The sequence below is a fragment of the Carcharhinus amblyrhynchos genome, chromosome 27 (genome assembly GCF_965287045.1).
Source record: "Carcharhinus amblyrhynchos chromosome 27, sCarAmb.v2.hapA, whole genome shotgun sequence".
Lineage (NCBI taxonomy): Eukaryota > Metazoa > Chordata > Chondrichthyes > Carcharhiniformes > Carcharhinidae > Carcharhinus > Carcharhinus amblyrhynchos.
In genome coordinates, this window is record NC_137350.1 from 4,313,487 (window position 1) to 4,325,574 (window position 12,088).

General features: G+C 42.7%; 1 protein-coding gene across 2 annotated transcripts in view; it reads right to left on the reverse strand.

The window, feature by feature from the left end:
• Positions 1-12,088, reverse strand: part of cdc27 (cell division cycle 27) — a 105,295-nt gene that overhangs the window by 80,225 nt on the left and 12,982 nt on the right. For both annotated transcript variants that reach the window (XM_080213522.1, XM_080213523.1), the window contains one exon: positions 4,352-4,427. In XM_080213522.1, coding sequence (XP_080069648.1) covers positions 4,352-4,427 — 76 coding nt within the window. Of the gene's footprint in view, positions 1-4,351; positions 4,428-12,088 lie in introns of those variants that run through there.

Here is a 12,088-nt window from a genome sequence, read left to right on the forward strand (position 1 = left end):
AAGATCTTTAGTTTAGAAAAGCAGTCAGCTATTAGCACGGGCTTGGTGGGTCGAAGGGCTTATTCCTGTGCTGTACTTTATAACTAAATGAACAAGAAAACTGGTAGCATTAACATAGATGAAGATTGTTCAAGACAAAATTAAGAACCTGAACCAGATGAAGCAGCTGGGCATTTGACCGACAAGCGAGGATCACAGGGAACACGCTTTCTGAGTCCCCCTTTCTTTTTTAAATAACTTGGTGCACTGCATTTTGCTTCCAACCGGCTGGAATATGGATTTTAGAAAAGGAGACAAGACTGACAAATAATTGGAGGCTTTAGTTTGATATCAGTAATAGGAAAGATTCTTGAGGGAACAAAGAGGGATGCAATACGTGATTGCATAAATAAAAGAAAATATTTAAGCCAAACATGGCTTGAAAAGCCTCACAAATCGGATTAACTTCTTCAAATATTAGAGAAACCCAGTAGACAATGTCCACTTAAGGCATCAAGAAACAGGAGTTTTCTCTGAGAGATCCAAGTTAATTCAATAATTAAGTCGATTGTCATCAACTTCAGGAAGCCTAGAGGAGAACATGCCCGTGTCTGTATCAATGGAGATGAAGTAGAAAGAGTCAAGAGCTTCCAAGTTTTTAGGTGTCCAGATCACCAGTAATCTGTCCTGGTCCCCCCATGCCGACACTATAGTTAAGAAAGCCCACCAACACTTCTACTTTCCCTGAAGACTAAGGAAATTTGGCATGTCAGTTATAACTCTCACCAACGTTTGCAGATGCACCATAGAAAGAATTTTTTCTGGTTGTATCACAGTTTGGTATGTCTCCTGCTCTGCCCAAGACCGCAAGTAACTACAAAACGTCGTGAATGCAGCCCATTCCACCACACAAACCAGCCTCCCATCCGTTGACTCTGTCCACATTTCCCACTGCTCGGCAAAGCAGCCAATATAATTAAGGACTCCACACACCCCAGACATTCTCTCTCCCACCTTCCTCTGTCAAGAAAAAGATACTACATTCTGAGGCCACGTACCAACTGACTCAAGAACAACTTCTTCTCTGCTGCTGCCAGACTTTTGAAGGGACCTACCTTGCATTAAGTTGATGTTTCTCTACACCCTAGCTAGGACTGTAATGCTACATTCTACAGTCTCGTTTCCTTTCCTGAGTGGTATACCTCATCTGTATAGCGTGCAATAATACTTTTCACTGTATGCCAATACATGTGACAATAATAAATCAAGTCAAATAATGGCAATAAATGTAGTTGACTGATCATTGGAAGGCCAGATGCTCAAAGTCACAACTTACAGATCTGGATCGTTTTAAGAACTGTCCCACAGAAATTAGTGCTATGGGACCATCGGTTTGGGCCATTTTTATTATTCATCCAGATGCTGGTATTGAGAAGCATACAATTTAGCAATCATGCTACGTACAAGGTGAATGCTGAAAAACGCACATTCTTCAAGGAAAATTATTCAAGTACGTGTATAAGAAACGTTGTAGTGGACAAGTGTCTAAAATCATTTCATGCCATTGTTGAAAGGGTGCATTCATAGATCATATGATTACAAGATAAAGCATAATATTTTGTCTTTGTATAAGTTGGTTGTCAGGCCTCAGCTCAGATACAATGTCCAGTTTTGGCTTCATCACAGAATGAGGGATATTGCGATCCAGGCTAATTCTCAGCATGAAGCATCTTCATTAACCATCTATTCCAATTAAATATTTTGAGGACCAAGCAAGTTACTGAAAGCCAGATCTAGTTTACATGTCAGGTGGTGGTCCTTCCCCCAGAGAAAGTTGGTCCTTTGAACAGGTTTCCAGTTTGTGCCGAGAACACAATCTTTTTCCTGGGGTAGGGGAATTGAAAACTAAAGGGCATAGGTTTAAGGTGAGGGGGGAAGATTTTAAAAAGGGACCTGAGGGCAATTTCTTCGCACAAAAGGTGGTATATGTATGGAATAAGCTGCCAGAGAAAGTGGTTGAGGCAGTTTCACTAGCAACATTTAGAAGCATTTGGCTAAGTACATGAATGGAAAAGGATTAGAGGGATATGGGACAAACATGGGCAATTAGGAGTAGTTGGGAAGGCACCATGGTCGACATGGACTAGTTGGGCTGAAAGGCCTATTTCCGTAGCTGTATGACTCCATGACACAGACTGATTGAATCGTTCAAGCAAATGCTGGACTCTAACTAGGAAGGAATTTCAGCACTGATAATAGATAGATCCAATACTGCAACGAATCACTAGTAGACACACTTATGGTAGGTACTCTGCCAAGTACCTCAATGTATGTATCCTGTCAGGAAAAGGAGGAACTGTAATATTTTCACTTCTAGTAATATCACTGTCATAGTTCTTATATATTGGAATATGTACTGGAGTGCGATTTCTGGAACTGGATAAAAAGACAGAAACCGCAAGGGTCTAAACATTACTAAGCAGCGGTTTTGATACGTGAATGAACCAAGAGGAACTTCAATAGGAATTTACCAAAGGTAATACAAGTAGATTTGAAGTTGGTTCTTTCTGTTTAAAAGGGAACACATGCCAGTTGTAAAAACTGTCAGCAACTGAGGCAAAGATAGAGTATGTTTACTTTATAAAATAAAAGTGTTTGATCAGTTCTGGGAGAAGGAATTTCTGACTGTCAAACAATAGTGAGAGACAGAGATCAAAGGAGATCAAAATGCATTTATGAAAACACCGAAGACTGTGCGAGGGGACAGCTGATTCAGTCTTCCAGAAGACTATGGCAGCTGGTCGGATATCCCACAAGACAGTGTGGACAAGATCAGATCTAGAGAACCAGTTGCCGTCAGCCTCAGGGGACATCCAAAAGCAAAAAGACACTTTTTGTGCTAAAAATTACTGGAATTCTATAGGTGTAAAAATCTACAAGGGCTGCTGCCAGTAGAAAAGGGAAGGTTAACTCAATGTATTTTAAGTTAAGATCTTTTGAATTGTTCTCAAGTACTATTAACTATCTGAAGTAATTCTTGTGATTTTAAGTGCTTTTTTTGATTTTTGAATAAATGTTTACATTAATGTAAAATCATCACAATTGGTCAGAGATGTCATTTCTTGATTTCAAAATAACTACAATAATCATTTTGGCAGCTGTTCCACATTTCCCTTTGGGATTTCGGCAACAGGTCATTTAGCATAAGCTGTGCTTTAAAAAAAAATCACCACTTCCACTATACAAATGAGGCAGCAAGTCCAGAGTTGAGGGGGTTGAACTATGAGGAGAGGCTGAATAAACTAGGCTTGTACTCGTTAGAGTTTAGAAGAATGAGGGGGATCTCATTGAGACATAAGATGATGAATGGGATGGATAGGATAGAGGTGGGGAGGCTCTTCCCGCTCAGAAAGGACAGTAGGACTAGAGGGCACAGCCTCAAGATAAAGAGGGGGGCAGTTTAGAACGGAGTTGAGGAGAAACTTCTTCACTCAAAGGGTGGTGAATCTCTGGAATTCTCTGCCCGTTGAAGTGGTGGAGGCTGCCTTGCTAAATATATTTAAGACGTGGGTAGATAGGTTTTTGATAGGCAAGGGGATTAAGAGTTATGGGGAGAAGGCAGGAAAGTGGAACTGAGCCACAACAGATCAGCCATGATCTTACTGAATGGCGGGGCAGGCTCGAAGGGCTAGATGGCCTACTCCTGCTCCTATTTCTTATGTTTTTTTAAATGATGTACATTGCATCATGCTGCGATCCAGATAAGTTCTGTGCTGAACTGTAGGATTATTTTTGGTTGAGAGGTAGAAATGGATGGAAAAAGTAAAGACTGATTACAAGTGGAGAACGTGCTGTACATTTTCTGGGAAGAAAAATACATAGTTGAAGCTGTCTTGCAATACACAGTGCCACACTGCCCTCTACCTGTGCATCCAATGTCCCAGCTGCAAGCTGAGCTTTCAGGGCTCCGTCTACAACCAGTAGGCAAAGACAAGGTTACTTTAATCCTGCACAATGGTTAGCACTGCTGCCTCAGTGCCAGGAACCCGGAATCAATTCCTGCCTCAGGTGACTGTGTGAAGTTTGCACATTGTCCCAGTGTCTATTTGAGTTTCCTCCAAGTGCTCCAGTTTCCACCCACAGTCCAAAGATGTGTGAGTTAGTTGATTGGTCATGCTAAATTGCCCATTAGTGTCAGGGAGATTAGCTGGGTTAAGAGAGGATGGGGCCTGGATGAGATTACTGTCAGTGCAGGTTTGATGGCACGAATGGTCTCCTGTTCTGTAGAGATTCTATGATTGAATTGTTAATTTAACACTAATGGGTAGATGGTACTCATGCAGTCACATTCAGTGCTCCAGTTCCTACATACCTTCAGCATAAAGCCTTTCTGCGAGGAAGACAGCATCCCGGTAAGCATAGTGGTTAAGTGCATGCCAAATAGCAGCCTGTTGATAGAAGACAAATGGTTAGCAGTGTCAATCTGAACAAAACATATGTTAATTGTGCTGTTAGAAGCATACAGAGTTGCAACTTGAGATCACCCAGTCTTTTACAGAAAAAAAATTACTAAGTGTCAAACTAAGAGTCTCAGTGAATACAGACTAAGAATGGAGGCTGATGGAACAAGGCCTCAATACAGACATGGAACCACTGGCAGGGCAGATTGTCGACTGAAAGTGATGATCTTTTGGGCAAAAGGAGACAGGCAGATAGGCAAAGAGAACAAGATGAGATTTACGGAACCAGAGTTAATGGAAGACCATAAAAATAAACCTTCAAGTTCAGAGTGCAAGGGGAAAGCCAGGAACACAACTGGTGGCACAGTAGAGAAATTAACTCAGTGCAATGTTCCAGAAAAAAAGTGCAACAGTTGTGAAGAAACAAATTTGTGGGACAGTTGGCTGATCTCAGCTACATTCTGAAGGGGAAGAGGCAATAAAGCAGATCTATCATTGTTCATGAGATGACTCAGCAAAGGGAAAGAGCAAAAACAAGGATACATAAATTAGTTCAACACAACTGTTGAGTTTTCCTTTGAGAAAACTGAATAAACAATGCAAGGATGAAAACAAGAATATGAACCCACGGCAAACCCACATTTCAGGCAGTCTGGTCAATGTTAGCACTTCTGTACAAGATGGCATGACTCTGCTTGTGGAGATGCCGGCGTTGGACTGGGGTAAACACAGCAAGAAGTCTCACAACACCAGGTTAAAGTCCAACTGGTTTATTTGGTAGCAGGTGAGTGGAGAGTTCTGATCACAGACAGGGTATATAAAGGCACACAGTTTACAGAATACTGATTAGCTGCAACGACTCGCATTCTAATCTGCTACTCAAGTCGTAAAGGTGCAGACAATGTGAGTGGTGATAGCATTCAGCATTGGTTAAAGAGATGTGTATTGTCTCCAGAAAGAACAGTAAGTGAGATGTTGCAAGTTCAAGCAAGTCATGGGGGTTACAGATAGTGGGACATGAAGACAAGATCCCGGTTGAGGCAACTGTTCAGCGACTCTGTGCTGTCTTGTGTCATGAAGGCCACCTTGGAGAACGTCGCCGAGTAGAAACTGATAGCCAAGTTCCACACACGAGGACGGCATCAACCGGGATCTTGGGTTCATGTCACACTATCCGTAACCCCCACGACTTAGCTGAACTTGCAACATCTCACTTACTGTCCTGTCTGGAGACAATACACATCTCTTTAACCTGTGCTTACTGCTCTGTCCACTCACATTGTCCGTACCTTTAAGACTCGAATAGCAGATTAGCTGAAAAGACTCACATTCTAATCGGTATTCTGTAAACTGTGTGCGCCTATATATACCCTGTCTGTGATCAGAACTCTCCACTCACCTGACGAAGGAACAGCGTTCCGAAAACTAGTGGCACTTACTACCAAATGGTGGACTTCAACCTGGTGTTGAGACTTCTTACAACGACTCTGCCTGCCAGCACACCCTGCCTGAAAACACTGGCTTGACATATTCTGAAATTTGTGCACTTCTGACTACCTTAACCACTCCTGTTCGAGTGAATAGATTAAATTATCCAATTTAACTTAGTGCTTAAAAAGGAAGATGCGCTTTTCATTCTCCATCACCTCTTGGAAGTGTACATATGAATAGCAGCTTTACCATCTCCTCCTTGGAAGATTTGCATCTCAACATCAGTTCAGCGCACTTCCAATACATTTCAGTCACATAAAAGCAAGTCCAATCTGAGAGCAAGCTCCGTCTGGCAGTGTTCACTCAAATAGTCGCAGAATCGCTACAGCGCAGAAAAAGGCCCTTCAGCCCATCAAGTCTGCACCGAACACAATCTCACCCGGGCCCTACCCCAATATCCCTGCATATTTTACCCACTAATCCCTCAAACCTACGCATCTCAGGACACTAAGGGGTAATTTTTTAGCATGGCCAATCGGTCTAACCCGCATAGCTTTGGACTGTGGGAGGAAACCGGAGTACCCGGAGGAAGCCCATGCAGACACAAGGAGAATGTGCAAACTCCACACAGACAGTGACCCGAGCCAGCAATTCAACGCAGGTCCCTGGAGCTGTGAAGCAGCAGTGCTAATCACTGTGCAACTGTGCTGCCCCAAGAGAAAGGTACTGCTTTGCTTATTCAGAAGTACTATAGTTTTAATTCTGAAAAACAAGTTCAGATTGCATGCAGCATTAACAAAGTGCCCCTCATGTGTCAAGTTGTTTTTGCTTCAATTCAACCAATACAGTTTTGAACTGAGCTACAGGCTTTATATTTTATTCAGGGTGATCTAAATTATCAATATGAAAAATATTTAATACATGTGCACAGGCTTCCAATTGGAAATCAGACTATTATCTGAAAGCGTGGGTTCCACTGTGCATCAGCTCACACAATAACCTCTCAACTCAGATCTGGCTGCAAGCTCACTCAGACTGATGTGACAAGTGGCAACTAATAAGTTGATAATCATTTTGAGTGGCAGAGAAGTGTAAAATCCTGGGTTCAAAGCCCAGATCAGTCTGCTCCCCAGAGGTCAGTATTACATCAGGTGCTTTTCACACTATCTATGTCTTACGAACACATGAGCAGGAATAGGCCATTCAGCCCATTAAGCCTGCTCTATCATTCAATATGATCATTGCTAATCACCCCCTTAAATGTTTTCTTCCCCCTACCCCCACACACACCATCCCCATAACTCTTCATGTCATTTCTATTTAGAAAACTATCAATCTCTGCTTTAAACACACACATAGAGCTTCCACAACTGTCTGGTGCACTCAGAATTCCAAAGATTAATGGTCCTCTGACTAAAAAAACCTTCTCATCTCAGCCCTAAGAGGCTTCCTCCTTATTTTGAACTCATGCCCATTGGTTCTAGACTCCCCAACCATCAACCCTTTCTATCCCTTTGAGCAGTTTGCAGGTTTCAATGTGACCACATTTCAGTCTTCAAAATTTAGGAGAATGCAAGCTTAATTTCCCCAATCTCTCTTCGGAAGACTGTTCCACCAACCCAGGAACAAGTTTGGTGACCCTCTGTTGCACTCCTTCAATCGCAATAACATCCGTCTAAGGGAACCAAAACTGAAGTCAAGTCTTAGGTGCAGTCTAACCATGTTTCGATACAATTGAAGCAAGGTTTCGCTACTGTACACAACTTGTCCTGCGATAAAGGCTAATATACCATGAACCTTCCTAATTGCTTGCTGCATCTGCATGTTAGCTTTGAAAAAAACATCCAGGTCCCTTTGTACATCCACACTTTCTATTTAAGCTTTGAATAATTCTGTACACATGGAATCTTACAGCTCAGGAGGATGTCAATCAGCCCATTATGTCTATTCCAGTTATTTCAAAGAACTTCGCAGGAAATTCCATTTTCCTATTCTTTCCCCACATGGAAAACATTGAGCCCCTCTGGCACATTACGCAGAAACAGGAAGTCTTGGATCAAGAAGGAACTGCATATCCAAGTTAACAAGATAACAGAAACAAGCTCTGTTGATGTGAACAGGAAAATTAAAAATGAGGGAAATAACTTGATTGAACATATGCAACAACACAAAAAACAGACAAATTTCTAGAGTCTGATGTCATAGATCATACATACCCTACAGTGCAGAAAGAGGCCATTTGGCCCATTGAGTCTGCACCAACCACAATCCCACCCAGGCCCGAACCTCATTTCCCTACATATTTACCTGCTAATCTCTCTAACCGACTCATCCCAGGACACTAAGGGCAATTTTAGCATGGCCAATCAACCTAACCTTTGGACTGTGGAAGAAAACTGGAGCACCCGGAGGAAACCCACGTAGACACGAGGAGAATATGCAAACTCTGCATAGACAGTGACCCAAGCTGAGAATTGAACCCAGGTCAATTGAAGCAGTTGTGCTAACCACGGTGCTGCTCTCTAGCTTCAAAACAAGTTGACTTCTACAGTTCTCGGCCTTAAGGCAGATCTGGTCCAGTGCCACAATTGCCATCACAGATTAGGCAAGTCTCAAATCTACCCCAGCTGGAAAGGAGGCTGAATACCATGCTGTTGGCACCAAAGTAATCTGTAACAGCCAGGCAGCTAACAGCCCAAAGGATCTCAGTTGCTGGGGCAGCACACACTTTTACATGCATGTCGAAGTCTGGAGTTATGGACAGTGATGGTAGAGGCTCCAATTCTCTTTCCATCACGTGGTTGACCAGGAATCTCTGCCACTCTTAGCGCCTGCCATTGCACTTAAAAATTCACGCTCAACCTGTTTGGCTATGTTATGGACACATCTTCCTTGGCCATCAAGCCCTGGAATAGGATTTGAACCTGATGCTTCAGGCTCAAAAGTTGGAACACTACCCAATGAGCCATAAAACCTCATATTTAAGTGACTAGGTAGAGATACAGTTGGTGTATTTCCCAAAATTTGGTTCAAAATTACAGGATTAGAGAACTGCAAATATCAGATTAATAGCATTGAGAAAATGAGTTGACGAAGTAGAGTCAGCATGAATTTGTGAACAGCAAGTCATGTCCAACAAAACCAGTTTAAGTTTTTGAGGTGGTAACTAACATAGCAGGTATGGGTCTATCCATAGATATTATGTATATGGGCTTTCTGAAGGCATTCAACAAACATGAGTGTGTGTGGAATTGGACGTATCCTTTTGGACTGGAAACTGATGTTTAGACCAAGGTTTGAATTTGTTGAATACTAAAAAGTGTACTGTCAACCACTGGTTTTAAGATTGAACAAGTTGATCGGGTACAGTTATGAAAGCCAACTTGCCTGGGAGTTGACAACGGAACTCAGAGACCTAAAAATCCCAACAGACCTCAAGCTTTTATGCATGCAGAGACCAGCAGCAAACTTCACATGCACATTGCTGTGCTAAGTTCTTTGGGCCCTGCAAGACCATGCAAGAAAATAAAACGGTGTGAAAGCATATGTCGTGTGACTGCAGCATCATTGCAAATAAGTGTTCCTGGCAGGACATAGGTAGAGGTCACAAAGGAGAGGGAACAGAAAGGCAATTCAAAAGAAATGTTTCAGAGAGAAGACAGAACAGGAATATATCCCAGTTCAGTTAAAAAGACGGAAGCAGAGTAACAGGCTCCAAAGACAAAAAGGGCTGCAGGAAACAGACTTGCATGTGAAAGCAGCCAAAGATTGGTAACCTAAACGCAGGGAACTACAGGCCAGTTAGCTTAATGTTCGTAGTTGGAAAAATGCTAGAATCCATCAAAGAAGAAATAGCAGGACACCTAGAAAAGAATGGTTTGATCAAGCAGACGCAGCACCGATTCGTGAAGGGGAAGTCTTGTTTGACGAATTTACTGGATTGTGACTAGTGCAGTAGACAGAGGGGAACCAGTGGATGTGGTGTTTTTAGATTTCCAGAAGGCGTTCGACAAGGTGCCTCACAAAAGGTTGCTGCAGAAAGTTAGGATACACAGAGTTGGGGGTAAAGTGTTAGCATGGATTGAGGATTGGTTATCTAACAAGAAGCAGAGAGTTGGAATCAATGGATGCTTTTCTGGTTGGCAGTTGGTGACTAATGGAGTGCCACAGAGATCGGTGCTGGGGCCTCAACTGTTTACCATTTACACAGACGATCTGGAGGGGACTGAGTGTAGGGTAACAAAGTTTGCTGACGACACAAAGATGAGTGGAAAAGCGAATTGTGTGGAGGACGCAGAAAGTCTGCAGAGAGATCTGGATAGGCTGAGTGAGTGGGCGAGGACCTGGCAGATGGACTATAACATTAGCAAATGTGAGGTTATCCACTTTGGTAGAAATAATAGTAGGAGGGAATATTTTTTAAAAGGGTGAAAAGCTGCAGCATGCTACTGTGGAGGGGGACCTGGGGGTCCTTGTGTACGAATCACAAAAACTCAGTCTGCAGGAGCAGCAAGTGATCAAAAAGGTGAATGGAATGTTGGCCTTTATCACGAGGGGGATAGAATATAAGAGCAGGGAGGTCTTGCTGCAGCTGTATAAGGCACTGGTGAGGCCGCAACTGGAGTACTGTGTGCAGTTTTGGTCTCCTTATTTGCGTAAGGATATATTGGCCTTAGAGGGAGTACAGAGAAGGTTCATCAGGTTGATACTGGAGATGAGAGAGTTAGCTTATGAGGAGAGATTAAGTAGACTGGGCCTGTACTCATCGGAGTTTAGAAGGCTGAGGGGGGGATCTTATAGAGACTTACAAGGTAATGAAGGAGCTAGATAAGGGGGGTGGGGCAGTTTAGGACGGAGTTGAGGAGGAACGTCTTCACTCAAAGGGTGGTGAATCTCTGGAATTCTCTGCCCATTGAAGTGATGGAGGCTACCTCGTTGAATATATTTAAGTCACGGGTAGATAGATTTCTGATGGACAAGGAATTAAGGGTTATGGGGAGAAAGCAGGAAAGTGGAACTGATCCACTTCAGATCAGCCATGATCTTATTGAATGGCGGGGCAGGCTCGAAGGGCTAGATGGCCTACTCCTGCTCCTATTTCTTATGTTCTTATGATTCAGTAGACCATGGGATAAATGTATCCAACTTTGGAGCAGTCATTTCTGCTCTGCACAGAGATTTGTGATTTGGTACTCGAAGTACATATGCGGGAATCCAGAAAAACTGAAGGAGACCCTGCAAGGTGGGCTGTTGTTAATGCCATCCTTAATTGGGGCTACTTTTGGAAAGATCTCAGAAAAGGTTTTTGAAGGTGAAGACTTCAACCCTTGCTGAGCAAGGCAAGTTGACTCCGTGTTAATGACATCTGGGTGGGTTGTTGACAAATCCATGAACTGTCTTAGTTACATTTGTCATTTCCTGTGCAATATGGTGCGTTCAACCACAGCTTGCATGTTACTTTACATGTCTTCCAGATTAATCCTGAATATTAGAATACACGATAGATATTGCCAATTGTTTTAACTTGGATCTTGTAAAGTTTATTTTTGTTCGTTCAAAACCTGTCGAATCTTGTGGCTTTATTTACTGAGCAGATGTCTTAAATCTGAAACTGTGTCTGCTTTAAAAACATTTTTGGTCCTGAACTGGATCGTACCAAAACCTTGGGGTCTGTTTTCGGACAACTGGAGATAAACTACTGCCTCTGGTGGAAGGACACAAACAAGGAGACACAATCTTGAGCTATGCAAATCATAGCGATGTTATAAAGCCAAGGGTAAAAGGAAGGCAGTATTTGAGTCAATTGTCGTAAAAACCCATCTGGTTCATGAATGTCCTTTAAGAAAGGAAATCTGCCAACCTTACTTGGTCTGGCCGACATAGTGACTCCACATCCACAATAATGTGGTTGATTCTTGAGTGCCTTCCGAAATGGCTCAGCAAGCCATTCAGTTCAAGGGCAATTAGGGATGTGCAATAAGTGCTAGACCAGCCAGCAACTCCCATATGTCATGGGAGGTAAAAAAAATTGTGAGCGACAGAAGAGGCAGGCTGTCTGTTTACTGCACACAAATTGAGAAATTATGTTCATGCACCATGCCTCCCTGCATTGTCTTGTTTACAATAGCAACGCTCATTGTATTTCTAAAAGTCACTGTCTGCTCAGCTCAAATTGACTGCCTGATGTCAAAATCTGACTCTTGCCCTCCCTCGGTGAG